General features: G+C 36.0%; 1 protein-coding gene across 1 annotated transcript in view; it reads right to left on the bottom strand.

Annotated features, from left to right (window-relative positions):
- LOC126822672 (E3 ubiquitin-protein ligase TRIM9) overlaps positions 1-22903 on the bottom strand; it is a 187868-nt gene that overhangs the window by 14624 nt on the left and 150341 nt on the right. The window contains exon 5 of the mRNA XM_050551677.2: positions 2860-2999. Coding sequence (XP_050407634.1) covers positions 2860-2999 — 140 coding nt within the window. The remainder of the gene's footprint in view (positions 1-2859; positions 3000-22903) is intronic.

Here is a 22903-nt window from a genome sequence, read left to right as displayed (position 1 = left end):
TCACTCGACACAAAGTAGGTCATTTCGGGACTAACACATGGTTCAATTTTATTTCAATAATGCGCTTGCGCGTAGGGGTCTTTAGCAGTGGGAGGAAACCAGAGGACCCAGAGAAAACCCACAAGGTTGGACAGGCGACCCTACTCCTTGTCACGTACAACCGGGGAATCGAAACCCCGCCAGTTAACTCAATGACAGACCGTATGATACAGCCCGCGCATGCTAACCATTCGGCCATCCACCCCCCCCCCCTCAGAAATCCACTCGATAGTTGGAAATCAGAATAAGAGAAGGCTACAGCGCCACTGTCAGGGCAAAATGTCCCTCATAGCACATTGTATGACATATGTCCGTCTTCATTAACCCAGTTGATACAGAACAGTAGGACATAAAAAAAAAAACAACATTTCATTTCATTTTTATTTTTTAGTGTTTTATTCTTTATTAAAAGGTCCTGCAATATGTCGCTAACTTTCTTAATTAGCACATAGCCTTGAATAACCAGTCTCTTGTTTTTGTTATAGATAACAACATCTCGATAAGATTAGCACAGAGCCTTGAATAACCAGTCTCTTGTTTTTGTTATAGATAACAACATCTCCATAAGATTTAAAATATCACGGAATGACATTTGTCAATTTTGAATATTAATGAAATGAAATCTTTGTCCCATCTATTTTAAAATTCAAACGAATCAAGAAAAAAAACAACATAATTTTTATACATTGAAAATTCATCATTATTCCAAATGTCCTTTATTCTGTAATCTCAGCACATTATAAACGTGATTTGTCAATAAAAAAATTATAAAAATTATAAAAATTATAATAAATGCAATCACTACGATTATCTTATCACTGGAACATTAATAACAAAAAAAATGATTTGTCAGCAAAAAAACAAAATGTTTTCATAATAAATGAGTTTAATTGTCATTGTACAAAGGTTTTGTTTGTTTTCTTTCAATTAATTATTGAATTATGGATGGATTTAACATTAAATGGGTTCGCTTCACGTCAGTCTCCACTTCATATTATTGATATAGTTTGTGATAAATTTGAAATAGATATTTTTTTACAGTAATAATTACATGAATCATATTACAATCATGTTATGATGAATGTGACAAACTTTTTCTGTTTTTAACACACAGAGAGAGAGAGAGAGAGAGAGAGAGAGAGGAGTTTAATGTCCACTCAACACAAACTAGGTCATTTTGGGACTAACATATGGTTCAATTTTATTTCAACAATTCGCTTGTGTGTAGGGGTCTTTACCTTTGGGAGGAAGCCGGAGATTCAGAGAAACCCTGTGAGGTTGAACCGGTGACCCAACTCCTTCTCATTAATACAGAGAGAGAAGTAGTGTTTAACGTCCACTCAACATAAACTAGGTCATTTCAAGACTAACATACGGTACTATTGTATGATGATAATTCACTACCACGAAGGAAACTGACAATCCTGTAGTAAACCCACAAGGTTTGGACAGCTGAGGAGAAGATTATGTAATAATCTGTTATAAATTATATCCCATGGGTCGTTAGATATAGGGTAAAGTTGATAGTAATTTATTACTGGTTATATACAACTATTTTACTGGACATCAGATGTTTAAATCATTGTCTGCGATATCAACCCCAGTGAAAGTGGATTTTATAAACCCTACATACAAATCAACAAATGTTTAAATCATTCAGAAATACAATGAAATGGGGTTTAACGTCCTACTGTTCTGCTCCTATACCGGATGGGCTAATGAAGACGGCCATATGCCATACAGTGTGATATGAGGGAAATTTTGCCCGGGCAGCGGCACTATAGAATTCCAACTGCCAGGGGATCTTTTACGTGCATTCCAATATATACACGTGACCTCGGTATTTTGTCTCATCCGAAGGACTAGTCAGCTGTCCTTGTCAGGCCCTCCGTTCATGCACCACTGACAAGGGGAAACCACGTCTAAATCATTATAGTATAACATGGACACAGACACAAGTCTGCCGACCAACGGACTATACAGCACTATTAATTTATGGTTTGATTACCAGTAGGTCAACCTCAGGTCCCATAAACAAAACGATTTGATGCTCCTGAGGTAAATCACAATGTGCCAGAAACAGAGTTGGATGAAGGACTTTATAAATATGTTTTATACATTAAACTGGACACAATCAATAATTACTTCATGTAATAAATTAATTTATGACTTGCCAACTTCCAGTGGGGTATCTAGGATAAGTGGCTTACCACCCCCTCCTTGTGACATTGACCTAATCAACTAAAATAAAGCTGTTTTGGAGTTTATCTTGCAGTAAACTGCATCTTTTCCCCAGTCTTCCTAAAATTTAAATACTGGTAATGTAATATTTACTCCACACTCACACTTTTACCAATTCCTCATACTACACCACTATCTCATCATCTCAACAGTTCAATACAACTAATATCCCATTCACAGAGGCTTAACTATCTTAAGTCAGAGAGAGAGAGAGAGAGAGAGATGGAGAGAGAGAGAGAGAGAGAGAGAGAGAGAGAGAGAGGGGGTTTAACATACACTCAACACAAACTAGGTCATTTCAGGACTAACATATATGGTTCAATTTTATTTTAATAATTCGCTTGCACATAGGGGTCTTTAGCAGTGGGAGGAGACCAGAGGACCCATAGAAAACCCACGAGGTTGGACAGGCGTACAACCGGGGATTCAATGACAGGTAGAGAGATGGATTTTTTAAGTTGGTTTATTTGCCCCACCTTTGTCTTCAGATGGTTTAACGATCGCCATGGATTTTAAACCAATTCAACTTGCAGGTTTGAACGGGCTATAAATAACATCTCCTTATTATTAATAACTTACCCTGAAATCACCACCGTTTCCATCATCTAATTCTAACGTGTACGCTTCAACCACACTATTAGAATATGGCTGCCAGGCAATCGTAACACTGTTATTCTCTGCACTACATTCTTCCGGGATGATACTAGGTTGACCAGGAGCTGAAATCATAAAATATAAAACTCAATGTTTCTTGATCTATTAGTGTGTAACGTCCGCTTTCACCGATAGGTTGTTTTATCTTATTATGCTTAGAAATGAAATGAAATGAAATGAGGTTTAACGTCCTACTGTTCTGCTCCAACTGGGCTAATGAAGACAGGCATACGCCATACAGTGTGCTATGAGGGAAATTTTGACCTGACAGCGGCACTACGCCCTACTCTTATATCGAATTCCAACTGTCAAGAGATCTTTTACGTGCACGCCAATGTGTACACGGGACCTTGGTTTTTCGTCTCATCCGAATAACTAAACAGCTGTCCTTGTCAGGCCCTCCGTCCTGCATCACTGACATGGGGAACCACGCCATATTATGCTTAGAGCACGTGCACGGGTCTTTCCTGTGGCAGGAAACCGGAGTACCTGGAGCCATGAGGTTCAGAAGGTGTCCATATGTTGGTCCTTCAAGTTATATAAATACCTGTGTGACCTAATGAATAGGTTCAAGAGGGAGACACACACACAAACTAGATCATTTCGGGACTAACATATGGTTTAATTTTGTATCAATAATTCGCTTGCACATGGGGGTCTTTAGTAATGGGAGGAAACCGGAGGACCCGGAGAAAACCCACGAGGTTGGACATGCGACCCTACTCCTTTCATGTACAACTGGGGATTCGAAACCACATCAGCTGACTCAATGACATGTTAACGCGCACATGTTAACCATTCGGTTTTCCAACCCCCAGAATAGGTTCAAGGATTAAAGGTAAATTAACAGTGGGCATTAATTAATTACCTTTATAAAATTAAACACCATTTCATTATATGTTTTATTTGAAATTACTAAAGACAACAAATGAAACATCTCGCTAGCTACTTGTTTTAACAAACCAATTACAGTTACTATAACAATAACTGGACGTTTTTGTCGAGAATAATGACATACCACGACGGTACCTCAATTTGTAGTTTAATTCTCATTGTTCACATGAATCTAAATCTGATCTAGAAATTCACAAAATTGAAAACTCATTTCCTTGAGTTTGTCACAAAGAAAAAATAATTTCAACTTGGAAATATTAAATTTTTGTTGCTTCGCTTTTCTTGTTAAAGACCTTGAAAAGACTTCCTGAAGGCGTAAGTCTTGCCAAGTCCATACAAAAAAAACTCTTGTGAAATTCTCACTTGAACAACTCAAGGCAACAATTCCCATCAAATTACAAGGAATAAAAACTCAATTGATATTTTTTAATGTATTGCTTGTTATACTGACGACCTTGAAGCCTGAAGCAATAGCAAGAAGAAATTTAATAAAATTTCAGAAAATGAAATTGAGAAAGTATGTCATTTGATGATTATCAGTTAGGCCAAACCAATGACTTTCTCTGTGAAATTCATAACACATGTAGTCTCTCATGAGTTCATCGTACAAGGAGATGAATGAATTGGAGTTTAACGTCCTACTGTTCTGCTCCGACTGGGCTAATGACGACAGGCATACGTCATACAGTGTGCTATGAGGGAAATTATGCCCAGACAGTGGCTCTATGGCCTACTTTTATATGGAATTCCATCTGTCAAGAGTTCTTGAACAGGCATGGATTTTGTTCCATTCAAACGACTTGGCTGGCCTTACATTATATACAAAACTAACTCAGTTTTATACACAACTAACTCAGTTTTATACACACAACTAACTCATTTGTATACATACAACTAACTCAGTTGTATACACACAACTAACTCAGTTTTATACAAACAACTAACTCAGTTTTATGCATACAACTAACTCAGTTGTATACACAAAACTAACTCAGTTATATACACAACTCAGTTATATATACAAAACTAACTCAGTTATACACAAACAACTAACTCAGTTATATACACACAACTAACTCAGTTTTATACACAAAACTAACTCAGTTTTATACACACAACTACTCAGTTTTATGCACACAACTAACTCAGTTGTATACACAAAACTAACTCAGTTTTATACACACAACTAACCCAGTTTTATACACACAACTCACTCAGTTGTATACATACAATTAACTCAGTTATATACAAACAACTAACTCAGTTATATATACACAACTAACTCAGTTGTATACATACAACTAACTCAGTTATATACACACAACTAACTCAGTTATATATACAACTAATTCAGTTATATACACACAACTAACTCAGTTTTATACATACAACTAACTCAGTTATATACACAACTAACTCAGTTATATACACACAACTAACTCAGTTTTATAAATACAACTAACTCAGTTATATACACACAACTAACCCAGTTGTATACACAAAACTAACTCAGTTATATACACAACTCAGTTATGTGTACACAACTAACTCAGTTATACATACACAACTAACTCAGTTATATATACACCACTAACTCAGTTTTATACACACAAATAACTCAGTTTCAAAAAGCTTTAAAAGTGCAGCTGGGTTTTTTTTTTAGTAAAATAAACACACAAAACAACAAGTCAAAAATAATTAAAAGCTGGACAGCTAGTTAATAGCAAATAGAGACAAATAATACAACAGACAACAGCAAAAACTTTAACAACATGCATATATTAATGTTTCTATGACAAGACCAGGGTCCACTTATTAATGCTTAAAGGGGACCGGTTGTTAAGGTAATTTATTTAAGTTCTGTCAAGTAAAAATTCCATTGTACAATTTTTATTACAAAAGTAGTCATTTTTGGTTGTTTCTAACAAATTATTTCATTAAAACAGATCTTGGGGCAGGACCTCCAGAAAATGTTTCCTTGATTAGAATAAAACTTGTTCCCTATTGGTTCCTGCAGTCCTGAATGGCATAAAACTATCGGGTATGTAATCTTTCAGACAAAGACATTTTTAACCCGGTAAAACCCATTTAACGTCTGTAGTGGCTAAAAAGTTAGTCTACTGCTAGATGCTGGTGCTAGGGCACAAAATTACCCTTTTTTAGGACAACCCCAAATTTATAGGATAAGAGGCATGGTTTAATTAATTGTTTGACCAATTCCCGTGTTGTATCAAAACCTAGGATATGGCCAGCAGTGACAAGAGTAATTAACATCTGAACTAAAATCTAACATCAAAACAACTAAAAACAAAAACGTTGAAAAACTCAAAAAAATAAAGCTCAAACTAAAAACGAATTTTGAACTACCAAGATGCCCACAATGCAATTCTGGTTTTATTGTATAATACTTACCTATGATCCCATCTGATTGCCAAAATAGAAAAAAAAAAACATTTAAAATATCTGTTTTTATAAATTTTTTAAATCACTTAATTAAATGAAGGAGTCTGTAGGAAGTAAGATATTTGTTGGGCCAGATATCGAAGACTGTGATTATGTCCCAGACTGATCTCTGTTTGGGTAGATTATTTTGCCTAGTAGTCTGTATTTTCGGGCCAGATATCCCAGATTATATCCCAGACTGGTCTATGTTTGGGTGGAATATTTAGCCCAACAATTAGTTGATAATTCAGTTATTTTATTGAAAATTCCTGTCTTTATCTATCATATATCTAGATACTAATATTTGTGACTGTCGTTTGATGTCTGTTCGGGGTTGGGGGCTACACTAGGTCTGCCCCGAGTCTGAAATTTGGGGTATAGGGGTAGCTCGGACCGGGGAGTAACATAGGCCAGGTGACGTTAGTCTACCACTTCCGGTTTCGGAGTTATGACCCCCGAGCAAAGCCGGGCATTCTTCTAGTTATCTATATTTTGGACGTCACTTAGATAATTATTTAAACATACATTATGCAAGAGCTAAATCTGTCTATTGCACGTCTTTCTTTAGGTCTTAAATGTTATCTTAATTATTAATTAGACATTAATTAATTATTAATTAGACATTAATTAACTTATCCAGACCATAATCAAGCCTTGATGACATGGTATAGGTCCGATTTTAAGTGGATTAGAACAGTTTGACCATTTTATGATTTAATTTAAAAATGGTGAGGCGAGGCTAAGACTCGAACAACTAGTACAGTGATTACAAACAGTGCACACATCTTGTCAAACCTTCAAAGGCTAATATCTTCGCTCACAATAAAGTAATTTCAATGAAATTTTCAATATATTCATTTTGTATTATCTATTTTTGAATTATTATAGCAAGAACCCGATGAACTTTCTGGGCCAACACAGAAATCGAGCACGGAACCTTCGGGTTAACGAGTCAACATCTTACTCATTGATCCACTATGGTTCCTGAAATAAAAAGTTGTCTGGTTCCAATAACTGGTTGCTTCAGAAAAGTAGTACTTTTTAAAGGAGCTAAATCGCTAATATATGGGACCTAGAAATTGACAAAAACGCATATAATAATGTAATATGAATGTATATAAACTGATTTACATTCAATCGTTTCTGTTTTTACTCTAATTTCTAATCAGTTATATTCGGCGAAATACGCCCGAAGTCTCATGTGAATGGCAATCTTTAGCGTCTGTTTTTTCCAGTCTACACCGATGGTATTTATTGCGCATGCTCTCCAGATAAGAATATAGCGTCACCATTTGACGTGACTTGTGGAATATGTCTAGCCCTGTTCTTTGAGTCCCTTGTTCCAAATGGCACTGAAACGCATTATGGTACACGATTCGTGTACCAATGGTAAAATGTTTATTTTTTCTTAAATATTGGATATCAGAAGCCCATCTTTTCCCTGTAAGATCACAAGACCAATGTTGATTTGAATTGACAAATAATTCATGTTTTCAATGTCGAAGATTTTTGATGATATTGAGTTAGAGACTTAGCTCCTTTAAACCCCATTTTATTTCCAATAAGTGGAAGTACGCCAAGTTTGAACAGTTGTAGAAATTTGAACTTTAGTAATGATATGATTAGTGTTTTGGGTATAATATACCACATTTGATAAACCTACGATCAGCGACTTCCTCCCTCGGCCAGAAAATTACCACAAACACTACAACCTGTCTTTTTTCTCAACAAGTTGAAAACTGTCGCCATGGGAAACAAAAACAAACCACTATAAAACAACACAGGGAGGATAAATGAGTTTTTTATCTTCTCAATAGACAAGTAGTTTGATAAGAGACCTACACATAACTTGGAGCTGGGGATTGAATAGGAACCAAAGTGTAGAATAACAATTTATAAAAATGTCCCCAGGTAGATATTAAACTTACAAACCATACAGCAAAAATCTCTCTAATCATTAATTACACAGACAGACCACAACTACAAACTATTTTTAAAAGAAATCTAAAACTAATATTGATGTTAACAGAGTGATCTGCCCCTTGAGGCCTCGTCTATAGGTATAAAAACATACGCATGTATTCTATGCGGGGGAAGTCATGGCTGATAAAACGATCCATGCTTCAGTGGTTTGTACAGAATAAAAAAAACAAGGAAGGGGGATGAAAAGAGAAGACACTTCTGTTAAAATAAATCAAATGAACTTTTACTATAGTTCAAAATAACAAAAGTTCAATAAAATCATATCTTAGGACACATCAATTTGAACTTTAGATCTTTGAGAACACTTATTATATTTGATTTCTTTGGGAAAAAAACAAATTTATAAAAAACAAAAAATACTTGGTTCTTCTGATTGTAAGTTATAGATACAAATTTTTTTAGTTGTGAAATTTTAAACAAACATCACGAGGCTGAAGAACTTAAATTAAATTATCTTGACCTTGCATCCCAATCTATTGCATTAATCCAGATTAGCAAATATCTCTGAGCAGTAAGTTTCAAATTTCGTAAAGAGCTAACAATTATTTCTGTGAACTTTTCAAAACAAATATCTTAGCCTTGTAAACTTTTCAACACGAATACCAAATTTCGTAAAGAGCTAACAATTATTTCTGTGAACTTTTCAAAACAAATGTCTTAGCCTTGTAATTAAACTTTTCAACACAAATGTCTTAACCTTGTAAACTTTTCAACACAAATGTCTTAGCCTTGTAAACTTCTTACACAAATGTCTTAGCCTTGTAAACTTCTTACACAAATGTCTTAGCCTTGTGAACTTGAGAAGTGAGATCAGATGTTCTAGTAATAGTAATTAAAGCATGTCCTGCCTTGTACACACTCCATGTTGTTTATTACTGCTTGAAAAATTTAAATAGAAAGGAAGTGAGATCAGTTGTTCTAGAAAGAAACCTGGTTTCCACTAGTCAGAGGTGACCATGTGGAGCTAACAAGAAAAGTTGTCATTCGGCGGTCCAACCATTAACATTAGTACAATTTTATTTCAATAATTCATGTTTCTTAATTCTGTTTTGAGTTGCGCTTGGAACAGACAATTTGAACGAAATTCAACCCGGTCACTCGACACTGAAATCAACAACAGCTCTAGTAGTATAGGTATTGTTTTACAAGAACAGCCCTAGTAGTATAGGTATTGTTTTTCAATAAACCATGACAAGAATTCTAATGGTATTTTCCCAGGTAGAGAGTAACAAAAATGTGTTAAGAAAACAAAACAGTTGAAAGTGGATCGCGGTTTAATTTAGGGAGAGGAATATGATTTATTTAGATAAGACTCCGTCCATAAAGACGAATATTTACATATCTATTAATATAAGCGTTATTTCATGTCCTGACTGACAGCCTACAGCCACGTTTTTTGTTTTACGTTGCCATGTTCGCTGGTTGCCATGTTTTTTTTGACCATTAGTAACATGTAGCAACGTTTTTTATAACACAATATCTGCATTATAGTCTTTCCTGTCTAGTTCAAACAAAGTCCTGGGCCTGACGCCAACAATAACACCAACGGTGAAAGAATTTTGAATGTATATGTCAAAATGAAAAACATGGTTATATACATTTATTTATGAAATTAGAACTAAAAGTCTTTTGAAATGAGATGCAGCTACTTGAATGGGAAGTTGTATCTAGTGTTCTAGAAAACAATAAGCATACTCTGTCTTGGGCATGACATCTCTCATGTATAGCTCATTTTTAGGAGAGGTATACGGATGTAGGCTTTCCATCTAACTCTCTCAAGGTAGATTCATTATGGTTTTCATAGAAAAGCCTTTTTAGTTTTACCCTTGGTTGCCAAATTCTTTGATATACCAGTATGTGAGAGACAGAGAGAGAGAGAGACAGAGAGAGAGGGAGAGAGAGAGAGGGGGAGAGAGAGACAGAGACAGAGAGAGGGAGAGAGAGAGACAGAGACAGAGAGAGGGAGAGAGAGAGACAGAGACAGAGAGAGGGAGAGAGAGACAGAGACAGAGAGAGGGAGAGAGAGAGACAGAGACAGAGAGAGAGGGAGAGAGAGACAGAGACAGAGAGAGGGAGAGAGAGAGACAGAGACAGAGAGAGGGAGAGAGAGAGACAGAGACAGAGAGAGGGAGAGAGAGACAGAGACAGAGAGAGGGAGAGAGAGAGACAGAGACAGAGAGAGAGGGAGAGAGAGACAGAGAGACAGAGACAGAGAGAGGGAGAGAGAGAGACAGAGGGAGAGAGAGACAGAGACAGAGAGAGGGAGAGAGAGAGACAGAGACAGAGAGAGGGAGAGAGAGAGACAGAGACAGAGAGAGGACGAGAGAGAGACAGAGGGAGAGAGAGACAGAGACAGAGAGAGGGAGAGAGAGAGACAGAGACAGAGAGAGAGACAGAGACAGAGAGAGGGAGAGAGAGACAGAGAGAGGGAGAGGGAGAGAGAGAGACAGAGACAGAGAGAGAGGGAGAGAGAGACAGAGAGAGGGAGAGAGAGAGACAGAGACAGAGAGAGAGGGAGAGAGAAAGACTCCAGTTAAAACAAATTATGGCATCATATCTTTGTAAATACTGAAGGATATTGAATCATTTTTGGACTGATACCATCAACATTCACAATACTGTAATTAGTAAGGGATTTAAAATTCCTCCAATGATGATCAGAAATTTGAATGTACCATTGTTAAGGTAATTACCATGGACCTTATAATAAATGTATTATAAGGTCCATGGTAATAACCTCCGCTTCTCATCACATTCAACATCTGTTCAAAGTTGTAAGCAATAACATCATAACGTTATAAACTCCGTTCAAATTTACCAGTTTTTCATCTCGTAGTCATTTTTAAGGCCATAAAACTTCACAACATAATGAAATTATGAAAAAAAAAACATCCATAGCAACAAAAATATTCAACATCCAAAATTGTCAAAAATCCAAATATTTTCTTTGTCTTTTATGTTTTTACTGGAATAAAATCTTTTAAAACCTCGAGATTCGTGTCAATCTCTCCACACATCAAATAAACTTGAGGTGCCAAGCTTGTCGCAATTTTTCTGGATGCCAGAAATTGTCTTCTTTGATATGAATCGTTTATTTTTGTCTGAGCAGACGTCTTGGTAATATAGACTGTGCTGATTATATCTTCTTGTCTCCCTTGGTAACAAGACTGACAAAATACCGGCCATTTTTTAAAATAATCAAGAAGATCAAAAGTCATCTGGGTAATTTGCGATCATAAATTTTTTTCTTCTCGACTTTTCAGTGAATGGGGAAGTTTTTGTCAGGAATTTCACCATATTTCAGAATGAAAGCAGTCTGAAATCTGGCCAGAAGACTCGTGCTACAAAGTTAATTGATAAATTTGTCAGATAGTATTTATCGTTTAATCTGTTACTTCAACAATTCTCTGTGATTCTGTATGTTCAAGTGGTAATAAAAGGCTAAGAGCAGGGGATCTGTAAGAATTGATTGTTTAAGAGAGCTGTTTAGCGTTTACAGGTTGCACTGTGATTATAGAAGGCTACGAGCAGCGGTTAGCCGTTACAGGTAGCCTAGCGCTGTATGTTCGAGAGGTTTTAAAAGGCTAAGGGGAACTCTAAGAATTGATTGTTTAAGAGAGATTGTTAGCGTTTACAGGTAGCACTGTATGTTCGAGAGGTTTTAAAAGGATAAGAGTAGAGGGATCAGTAAGAATTAATTGTTTAAGAGAGCTGGTTAGCGTTTACAGGTAGCCATCTATAATTAACAATACAATTCTACCTGTATATATATCTGTGAAGTGGATACAGGTTAAGTGGTTCCTGGTTTACAGACATTATAAATCTCCAGGCCCGACTGGCATCTTAACCATTTCGTTTTATGTACGAGTTGTGTTTTGGTTTAGAAATAAAAGTTTGTAGAAATTGGTTCTTTATCTGTACAGGAATGTAGGTTTATTACTAGTCACTGGTATAGATATTCAGTCAGTTATAAATATCCAGTCCCTGGATTATATGCTCGTATGCTCCAAAGATTTCAAAATAAGAGAGAGAAATAGATTTTAATGACAACTGAGTTGAATATTAGAGGGTGGGAGGGTTAGTGTTATAGAGAGAGAGAGAGAGATCTTTAATTTTAATAATTTACCAGGTGTAGCAGTGGGGGAAAACCATAGACCCAGAGAAACCCACAACTTAAAGGAGTAGAGAAAAGCCTATTTGCAAACTATTTGAAGCCCAATCTGATTAAAATATAGATCTATATTTCATTTTGTTTTTTTATACTTTCGATGGCCTACACTACATGAAGATCTGACCAGTTGTACTGGGAGGTTGTGTCAGGGCTTTTGACCCTATAACGCCAGACATTGATTAATCAATCAGCGTTGAAGTTTCAAGGGGTTTACCCACAGTTCTGTGCAGAGCACGCCAAGAACGCAGCGTAACAGACCATTTCATTGGCTAATTCCTCACATCAACTAGAACGACTGTTATATAACAACTCTTCCCGATCCTTGTGTAGTAAAGACAAGTAAAACGCAATTTTGAACTAAAAAAAATGAGATGAAATAGGATCTGTGTTTTAATCACATTGTTTGAAGCCTTGTACATTTTCGATTAAAGTGGGTTGCATTTGTTTGTATTCTTGCAGTAATTCTTGAAGATAATGGTGTACTGTACCCTAACCCTAACCCTAGACAGTCGTGTTGAATTCTGTATCTATGAAATGAAATGGGGTTTAACGTCCTACTGTTCTGCTCCTAACCTGGGCTAATGAAGACGGGCATACGCCATACAGTGTGCTATGAGGGAAATTTTGCGCGGGCAGCGGCGCTACGGCCTACTCTTATATCGAATTCCAACTGCCAAGGGATCTTTTACTTTTACGTACACGCCAATGTGTACTCAGGACCTCGTTTTTTCGTCTCATCCGAACGACTAGACAGCTTTCCTTGTCAGGCCCTCGATCTGTATCTAATAAAGAGTTCAGGTTACATTGGTCCAGTCATAGTGACTTATTTTTTCACTGCTCTCTCCGTGTCTTTTAATTCTCAGAGCTAATCAACAACGTAATATCTGTTTTAAATCTCTAAAATAATTCATGGGTTTGTTTTAATTCTCCACGGTAATTTATGAGTTTGTTTGATAATTGCCTTCCGATAATGGTGATCTTTTAATATCATTAAATATTGTGACGCTCTCAAAACCCATTTCACACGTCGGTCTGGATTTAACGATAAAGCTTGAAAAGTTAACATCTCAATTGTTATTTTTTTTTTATTTTTCAGCAAATTAATTTCCCAGAGTTTTTTAGTACTGGGTTTCCAATGAGCAGGAAATGAACACATTTTAATGTTCTTCTGCCCTGCGATCTTAAATGAATGTTACTGGCTAGGAATCTTCAATGAATGTTACTGCCTAGGGATCTTTAATGAATGTTATTGGCTAGGGATCTTCAATGAATGTTATTGGCTAGGGATCTTCAATGTTACTGTCTAGGGATCTTTAATGAATGTTACTGCCTAGGGATCTTTAATGAATGTTACTGCCTAGGGATCTTTAATGAATGTTATTGGCTAGGGATCTTTAATGAATGTTACTGTCTAGGGATCTTTAATGAATGTTATTGGCTAGGGATCTTCAATGAATGTTACTGTCGAGGGATCTTTAATGAATGTTACTGCCTAGGGATCTTTAATGAATGTTACTGTCTAGGGATCTTCAATGAATGTTACTGTCTAGGGATCTTAAATGAATGTTACTGCCTAGGGATCTTTAATAAAGACAATTCAAACACTATAACTGTGTATTGAATACATGTCCTAAAAATGAATTAACTTAAATCGTTTTTTACATTTGTGATTTTCTCAAACAAGGCATGATATTTCTCTTTCAATAATTAGCCATGTAGACTTAAATCTCACGTAATTCAGACTATGATGCACCAAGGCAGACCAAATCATACTTTATAAAAATGAAATGGCACCGTTATAAGAGTTTATGAAACTTACAAGAGATAAAACTACTTCGACTATCTGATGGAAGCCAGATATTTATTTCACAGTTTTAGATCAAAAGACTCGGCCAGAAGTCCCTAGAGAGAATTATAAGGGGAGACTACTAACAAGATAATGAATGTTTGGTACTAAAGATCGAGTGATTGTATTAATTAATTTAGTATAAACCAGATGTACTGTTAACTATACTCTGTTGTCAAGTCTGATATAAATCATGTCAAAATATTCGTACTTTACTAATACAACTTAAAGATGGGTAGTCTTGATTGCTCAAGTCCAACATATACTATACTCTTTTGTCAAGTCTAACTATACTCTTTTGTCAAGACTGACATGATATGATTTAAACCATGTCAAAATATTGGTACTTTACTTGAATCTCTTACAGATAGTTAGCCTTGATCACTCCAGTCTAACTATACTCTGGCGTCAAGTATAACAATGACAAAATATTGGTACTTGGCCTATTTTATTAAATTTTGTTAACTTGTGTAATAAAGGTCACTTTGGGACTAACATATGGTTCAATTTTATTTCAATAATTCACTCACGCTTAGCAGTGGGAGGAAACTGGAGGACCTGAAGAAACCCCACGATGTAGGACAGGCGACACTACTCCTTGTCACGTACAACCGGAGAATAGTAACCACGCCAGTTGACTCAATGACAGACCTATGATACAGCGCGCACGTGTTAATCATTCGGACATCCAACCTCCAAAATTGTGTAATAAAGAATGGAAAAAGTAAAATGAGATATATTTACTAATTGTACAGAATAAATGCTGTCACCTATATTTCAGCAGAAATACAAATCACAACCAAATGGGGAACAGGCCATTATTATTAATAAACAGGTATTATAGATCAGAGGGGGGGGGGAATGGTCGAATGTTTAGCACGTGCGCGTTGTATCATAAGGTCTGTCATTGAGTCAACTGGCGTTGTTTCGAATCCCCGGTTGTACGTGACAAAGAGTAAGGTCGCCTGTCCAACATCGTGGGTTTTCTCCGGGTCCTTCGGTTTATTTATTCTCACTGCTAAAGACCCCTACGCGCAAGCGAATTATAAAAATAAAATTGAATCATGTGTTAGTCCCGAAAAGACTTAGTTTGTGTTGAGTGGATGTTAAACCCCATTTCTCTCTCTCTCTCTCTCTCTCTCTCTCTCTCTCTCTATAGATCAGAGATCAGAAGAAAATTTGAGTAGAAAAAAAATCTGAACAAAAAAAATCTGTTTTCTTTTGTTATAAGTGAACAGAATAAATCTAAAACTGATCTAAGCATGTTTTGTCTTTAACAGACAAAAACTCATCTTCAGAACTCTTTGTTTCCAAGTGTCGACCTTAGCTTCATAAACATTAAATGTTCTTTTTGATCTGAGAATAAGAGAATAGCATACACAGAAAGTAGAAATGTCAACCTTTATTATTTTATAATTGAAGTCTGAATCTGGTAAAATGTACTTCACTAATCAAAAGATGTTTAGAAATCTGGAAAAGCTACCAGCAACAACTGACAGGGGATGAACACCGACCCTAAATATCATGTAATGAGGGTATTATGATTACCACTAACTTAATTCACATATTCACAGGTCACCAAACGACTTCCATTTCTACAAATTTGTCAAAAGTCTTTTAACGATTTATCATCCTTGGGTCACCAGTACATGAAACTTGACGTCCTGTTACCATCATCAAATTTAGAGTTTAAAATGGTGGGAATTTCACAGAAGCAGACAAGCTAAATTACTTAATTGCTATAAGAAACATGACTTTGATGTTAGGGGCATGAGAGACAAAATACAAGCATCATTTGTTCACAAAATAAAGATTTGTTTGAACAGGAGCCTGAAAAGAAATCATCCGTGTTGAAAAAACAATCAAACCCGATCCTGACGGACAATTAAATCGTCAAGAACCATTCCTGGCATTGAGTGGGGCGCTGCTAATTCACAAATAAATAGAGTAAAGTAACTGAGCATGCCTCAACGCTTCTAGTATTTACAAAAGGAATATATATTACAGTTGGGAATTGAACCACTATATAGAAAAACTAACCCACAGAGATTTCAACTTTAGTGTCAAAGGAAAAGCTGTTTGGTTGGTTGGTTGGTTGGTTGGTTGCCGTTAAAAGCTAATTATGGCACCAGTTGATGAAAGTTTGGTGAAACATTAGAATCAATTCTCTTCCTATAACTGATTGATACGGTCATATGCATCGTAAATTTGTTAGCTAAAATCTATCAAGTTCAATCTATCAAGTTTAAAGACCTAAAATTTAGTGCCAGATTTAAACATAACCCCTGTGTTAAAAAGTCTCCAAAAACATGCGTACCGAATCAGGACCTTATAAAGCATGCCACACCACCCCACCCCACCCCACCCCACCCACCCCCACACAAAACTGATTTTTTCAAGGCCTCTGTGGATTGTTTTTTGCCCCAACTAAACTAATGAAGAGGGATATAACATACAGTCGTCTACAAGATAAATTTTGTCCGGACAGCAATGTTGCATTTCAAATCTAATTTCAAATTCCAACGGCCAAGGAACCTTTTTATGTACACGCCAATGAATTTACAGGTGAACCCTGGTTTTCATCCCATCCGAGTGACAATGCTTTTTGATTGCCAGGTCCTGCTTCCTGTACAACTTATAAGGGAAATATCGCACGGAACTCTCTCAGCCAAACCTTGGATCTCCCGGGTTAGTAAGCCAGCACCTTATTCACTGGGACACAGTGGCTCCCTTTCTATCGATTTTATGATGCTATGCTACATTGTACATGACATCTGTTAGTGTTTCTTTTCAGTTTGCATCTAAACTGTCATGCACAAGGCTGCATATGCTTATTCTTTCTAGAGCAATAGATAACACTTCTATACCAATTATTTCGGCTTTTGCATTGCAATAACCACTTTAGCACGTAGGGTCTTTAGCCCTGAGAGGAAACCAGAGGACCCAAAGAAAACCCACAAGGTTGGACAGGCGATCCTACTCCTTGTCACGTATTTACAAACAGGGAATCGAAACCACGGCAGTTGACTCAATGACAGACCTTATGATACAACTGACACGCGCTAACCATTTGACAATCCAACCCTTCTCAAAGATATATTGTTAGGAATATAATTTGTCCGAAATGATAACAATATGTTAGCTCTGGTTCAATTAAATAGAAAGGCCACCATCAATCAGTCATTTTCATTCCAAAATGTCTCCCAAAACCACAGCCCTGTCTGTTCTACACACCTTAATGTCTTATCCTATGTAAGACATTTCTGATATTAGTCTCTTATTACCAGAGATTTCTGATTAGTCCCTTATTACCAGACATTAAATGACCACAGTTGACCATTCTATCAATTCACCCGCCTGAAACGTCTGATCATTAATTAGTCTACTGGACACTGATTAACTTCTAATGACCACTGACTGACACCAACATATGGTCAATTCTTCCCACAAGATGACCAAATATTCCTCGGGTTTCATCTAAGTGAGTTAATTAGAATAAACCTCCTGTTAATGTATTTAGCAGCGGATATTGTCTCGGGTCAGTAATTATTATGCCAATAAAAATTTCAAGTTTTGAAACAGAATAACAGGATGCAGACATTGTGTGGAGAATAGATTACATTCAAATATCCATTGATTTAATGAATCTAAATTCAAACCATGACTCTTTTTAGGGGGCTATACTATATACCGGAAAATACCGAAAAACACCGGAAAACAACCAGAAAACTACCGGAAAACACCATGTTATACTGAATACCAGAAAACACCGAAAAAACACTACCAGAAAACACACTAAATACCGGAAAATACCCTAAATAGGTAACCCAGAGAAGAGCTATACTATAAACCGGAAACAAACCCTAACCCTAACCCTAACCCAGGCACACAGAGGACCAGGCTCCCGGTTACCTATTTAGGGTGCTAGTCTCCGGGTTACCTATTTAGGGTATTTTCTGGTATTTAGTGTGTTTTCCGGTATTTAGTGTTTTTCCGGTGTTTTCCGATATTCAGTATAAAATGGTGTTTTCCGGGGTTTTCCGGTATATATTATTGTCGTTTTTAGGTTACGAGTAGTGACAAAGAGATCATGCTTGAGACAGAGAATGCATTATTTTCTAGAACACCCGATACCACATTGTTTAGTTTCAATTGTCCATTAGTTAAAATCCTAATCAATATTTTATTTTCTAGAACCCTGGTATCACATCTCATATATATGTGGAATTGATACCATTCATCTCTGCTGCAGTATTCAATTTTTCACTGAATACATAAAACCAAAAACCATTGTCGAAGTAGCCTTCTTCAAGAAAACTTAAAATATTTTAAGAATACAGTATTTTTATTGGCAGATATCTAAAATCCTTGTGCAAATTTTAGCTCTTAGTTAATACAGTATTTTTATTGGCAGATATCTAAAATCCTTGTGCAAATTTTAGCTCTTAGTTAATAATCAGGGCCCTGTTTCTCGAAATTTTAACTAAAGATAAAATCCAAATTTTAGTTGATACTTCAAAATCAATCTAACATTATCCAATCAAATTATTAAAATTTGGATTTTATCTTAGTTAAAATTTCGTGAAACAGGCCCCAGATGGATTTTTAAAGTATCTTGGTTTTCAGTTTTCTTGAATACAACACCTGACATTCATGGCCATGTGTTTACTCACTCGCAGAATCAGGAATCTGAAGTCAATTCTTTAAAAGTCAAAATTCTAACTCAAATGAACAGATTGGTTCTTAAAAATATCTTAATTTTAAGGAGCGATGACTATAGGGCACCTGACCTCCATGGCCTTGTCTAAAGTCCGGCCTTAAGACTATTCTTAAGGGGTCAATTCTTTCAAATTCAATATCATGTGAAATATTTGTTACAAGTGAATCAACACTCTGTCAATCAACTTGATCTAAACCTAAACACAAGTCCGATCTCAGGTTCATTATAAAACTTTAAATCTGCCAAGAATTTCAAATTCTCCAAGAAAAGCAAAAGAAATATTCAAAAGACAATGAGCTGGAGGCCGACTAATTCATAGTCAACACTGATAGTTAAACATCGAATTTGAAATTCATCCAAATTTCTTCGCAAATTTCATCACTTTCTCTGATAACTCAAATTGATTACGATGAGATTAAAAGTTTGGCTTCCAGCAAATCTTTTTTCCAAGCCGAGACTGTGATTCCAGCTGCCATTTTCTTTGTTTGGGGCTCGTTACGAATTAACGAGTTAAGATTTGAAGACAATGAAATGAGCGTCAGCCGAGATGTCAACAGAAATACAGAATCTTGGCGCCAAAACAATTCCATAAAATGGCGTGATGAATGAAAGTTGGAAGTTCTTGTGGTTGATAATCTTACGAAATGTAATTTACATGTTGAAAGTTAAAATTAGTAATTTGACAGATAAAATACTCCCTGGTCTCTGGCACTGATCTATAGGATTTTAATTCTCACAAACTGTCCTCCTCAAACCGTCTTTAATTTATTTCATTAGAGTTTAATTGTCAGCCATGAGCAGTCGCGGGAACACCCTACTTCCCATTCTGTCACAAATAAAAACAATCAGGTTTCCTTGTTAGGGAAATAATAAAAATTGGCGTCTCATGTCACCATGACACAATTAAACTCATTTCTTGAGTAATGAGGAAACTAAAAAATCCAGCATGGAAAAGTTTTGGCTTTGAAAATCCATTGCACCAATCAGATATAAATTTGGGTGGGATCAGGCTGAAGATCAAGGGGGAATTGTGGTAAGACTTTTGGGCAAAAAATGACGTTTTCAGGTAAAAATAACATATTTTTGTAACCTCGCCTTTTCCTAAACCTCGGTACAGGCTTTTTTGTAAATCCCGGTAAGATCCCAAACCCCAGTAAAATCTTTAAAACCCCGGTAAAATCCTCAAAACCTTGGTAAAATCCTCAAAACCTTGGTAAAACCCCGGTAAAATCCCTGTAAAATCCTCAAAACACTGGTAAAATCCCAAACCCTGGTATTAGAAACCCTGGTAAACCCCACCAAAACTCAAACCCCGGTGAAATCTGACCAGGGTTTCAAGACAGTATATAAAGAAACTCACCAAGTGAGATAAATCAGTCGGAAGAGTTCAATTAGAACGAAACTAGTCACTGCTAAAAAGGATAACTGGCCAAATCTGCCATCCTTATCTACCTAACATATTTTTGTAGAGAGAGAGAGAAATGGGGTTTAACGTCCACTCGACACAAACTAGGTCATTTCGGGACTAACATATGGTTTAATTTTATTTCAATAATTCGTTTGCGCGTAGGGGTCTTTAGCAGTGGGAGAAAACCGGAGGACAGGGAAAAAAACCCACAGGGTTGGACAGGCAACCCTACTCCAGGTCACGTACAAAACCCACGAGGTTGGACAGGCAACCCTACTCCTTGTCATGTACAACCGGGGATAAAATTGAACCATATGTTAGTCACGAAATGACCTAGTTTGTGTCGAGTGGACATTAAACCCCATTTTTCTCTCTCTCTCTTTCTTGAAAAGTTGGTCGTTTTTCTAGACAATTTGGTTGTTTTTCCTACTTTCACATGGATAAAACGAGTCCTGTCATTTCATATTTTCTTTGTCCACCTTCACCTGATGAGTATGACAGACATGTCGACAGACAGTTTACACCATGATAAAACTTAATCCCTTGTAAAGATTTACCATGTGTGATGTTCAAAGCTTCAGATATGATTGACATGTATATATTCATATGTCTTAATGACTGGACTTCCCACAATCAATCGATGACCTTGATACTTGACAATATGACCTTCCTACTTGAGATTTCAAGGCTAACTATAACACTGAGGTCTGTTTGACAACTTCAAGAGCCAACTACTGAGAATACCCTTCTTTAAAAACTCTGCCAGAATCACAAATCGGATAAATATCTCTTTAATAATAAAGATAGTCTTTAGATGTGATATTTATTCATACATTCAAGTCCCTTCAAAGATGGAATCTTAAAGTGTTTGTATCTTTCAGACAATGTCTGCTTTCCACGGCTTAATCCATGATAAAATTGCATCCATATTCTTTACTTAAAGGAGTTAAATCACTAATATTTTGGACCTAGAAATTGCCACAAATGAGTCGCAACACATATAGTAATGTAATATGAATTTATATAAACTGTTTTACATTCAATCGTGTCCGTTTTACTGTGAATTGTCATCAGTTATGTTCGGCGAAATACGCCAGAAGTCTCAGCCGCAAGTCAGTTTCTAGCGTCTGGTTATTCCAGTCATCACCGATATTATTTATTGTGCATGCTCTCCAAATAAGAATATGATATCACCGTTTGACATGATTTGTGGAATATGTCTAGCCTCATTCTTTGAGCACCTTGTTACAAATGGCGCTGAAACACATTATGGTACACGATTCGTGTACCAATGGTAAAATGTTTATTTTGTCTTAAATATTCGATATCAGAAGCCCATCTTTTCCAGGTAAGCTCACAACACCAATGCTGATTTAAATTGCAAAAAAATTTGGGTTTTTAATGTCGAAGATTTTGGATGATATTCAGTTACGGACTTAGCTGCTTTAATAGTAAGTGCAGGAGGACTGCACTACACACAATTACACAAAACAAATCTACAGACAAGACTCAATACATAAAAATCACAAACAAACATACATATCAGATTACTAAGACAAAATTAAAACATCTCCTGGCTTCAATCAAATTAAAAAGATGTATGTCAAATGAATATATGTTGTCTGCAAGGGGATACAGAAAGTTGGAAAAAAATTTCAATTTATCATATCTTTGTAAATACGGACAGAATTGACTGATATTCCTTTAGAGAAGCAACTGTTGTAATATAATAGTTAGAAAGGTAGAGAGATAGAAATGGGGTTTAACGTCTACTCGACACAAACTAGGTCATTTCGGGACTAACATATGGTTTAATTTTATTTCAATAATTCGCTTGCGCATAGGGGTCTTTAGCAGTGGGAGGAAACCGGAGGACCCGAAGAAAAACAACGAGGTTGGACAGGTGACCCTAATCCTTGTCACGTACAACCAGGGATTCGAAACCTGTTAGAAAGGAATTCTACTAACAATAAGAGTTCTGAGATTGTAAAATTAGAATTGGTCTGTTACAGTAAATAATTTCCAAATATATTGTAAAATTGGAATTGGTCTGTTACATTTAATAATTTCCAAATATATTGTAAAATTGGAATTGGTCTGTTACATTTAATAATTTCCAAATATATTGTAAAATTGGAATTGGTCTGTTACAGTAAATAATTTCCAAATATATTGTAAAATTGGAATAACCTCGAAAATATGAATAACAATATTCTTTTTTCAAGAAATAAATAATTTGTATTTTTTATACTGAGTTGTAAGAGTACGCTGATACAGCAGATAAAATAGCATTAAAAATTGACAAATCCATAACCTTACAAACAATCTGAAATAAACTCAGTCAAATTTATAAAAACATCAATAAAAATACAACAGTTATATCCTTTTGTTTAAAATTAAATAAAACATTTGTAATGTTGAATTGTTGAACTTCCCTAGGTCTATTGAAGATGTAATTTTATGGAATTACGTACTTGTCAAGTGAAACCAAATAAAAAAAGCTGT

Source organism: Patella vulgata, chromosome 5, assembly GCF_932274485.2.
Source record: "Patella vulgata chromosome 5, xgPatVulg1.2, whole genome shotgun sequence".
Lineage (NCBI taxonomy): Eukaryota > Metazoa > Mollusca > Gastropoda > Patellidae > Patella > Patella vulgata.
Note: the sequence above shows the minus strand (reverse complement) of the source record. Positions and strands in the feature narration are given on the sequence as shown.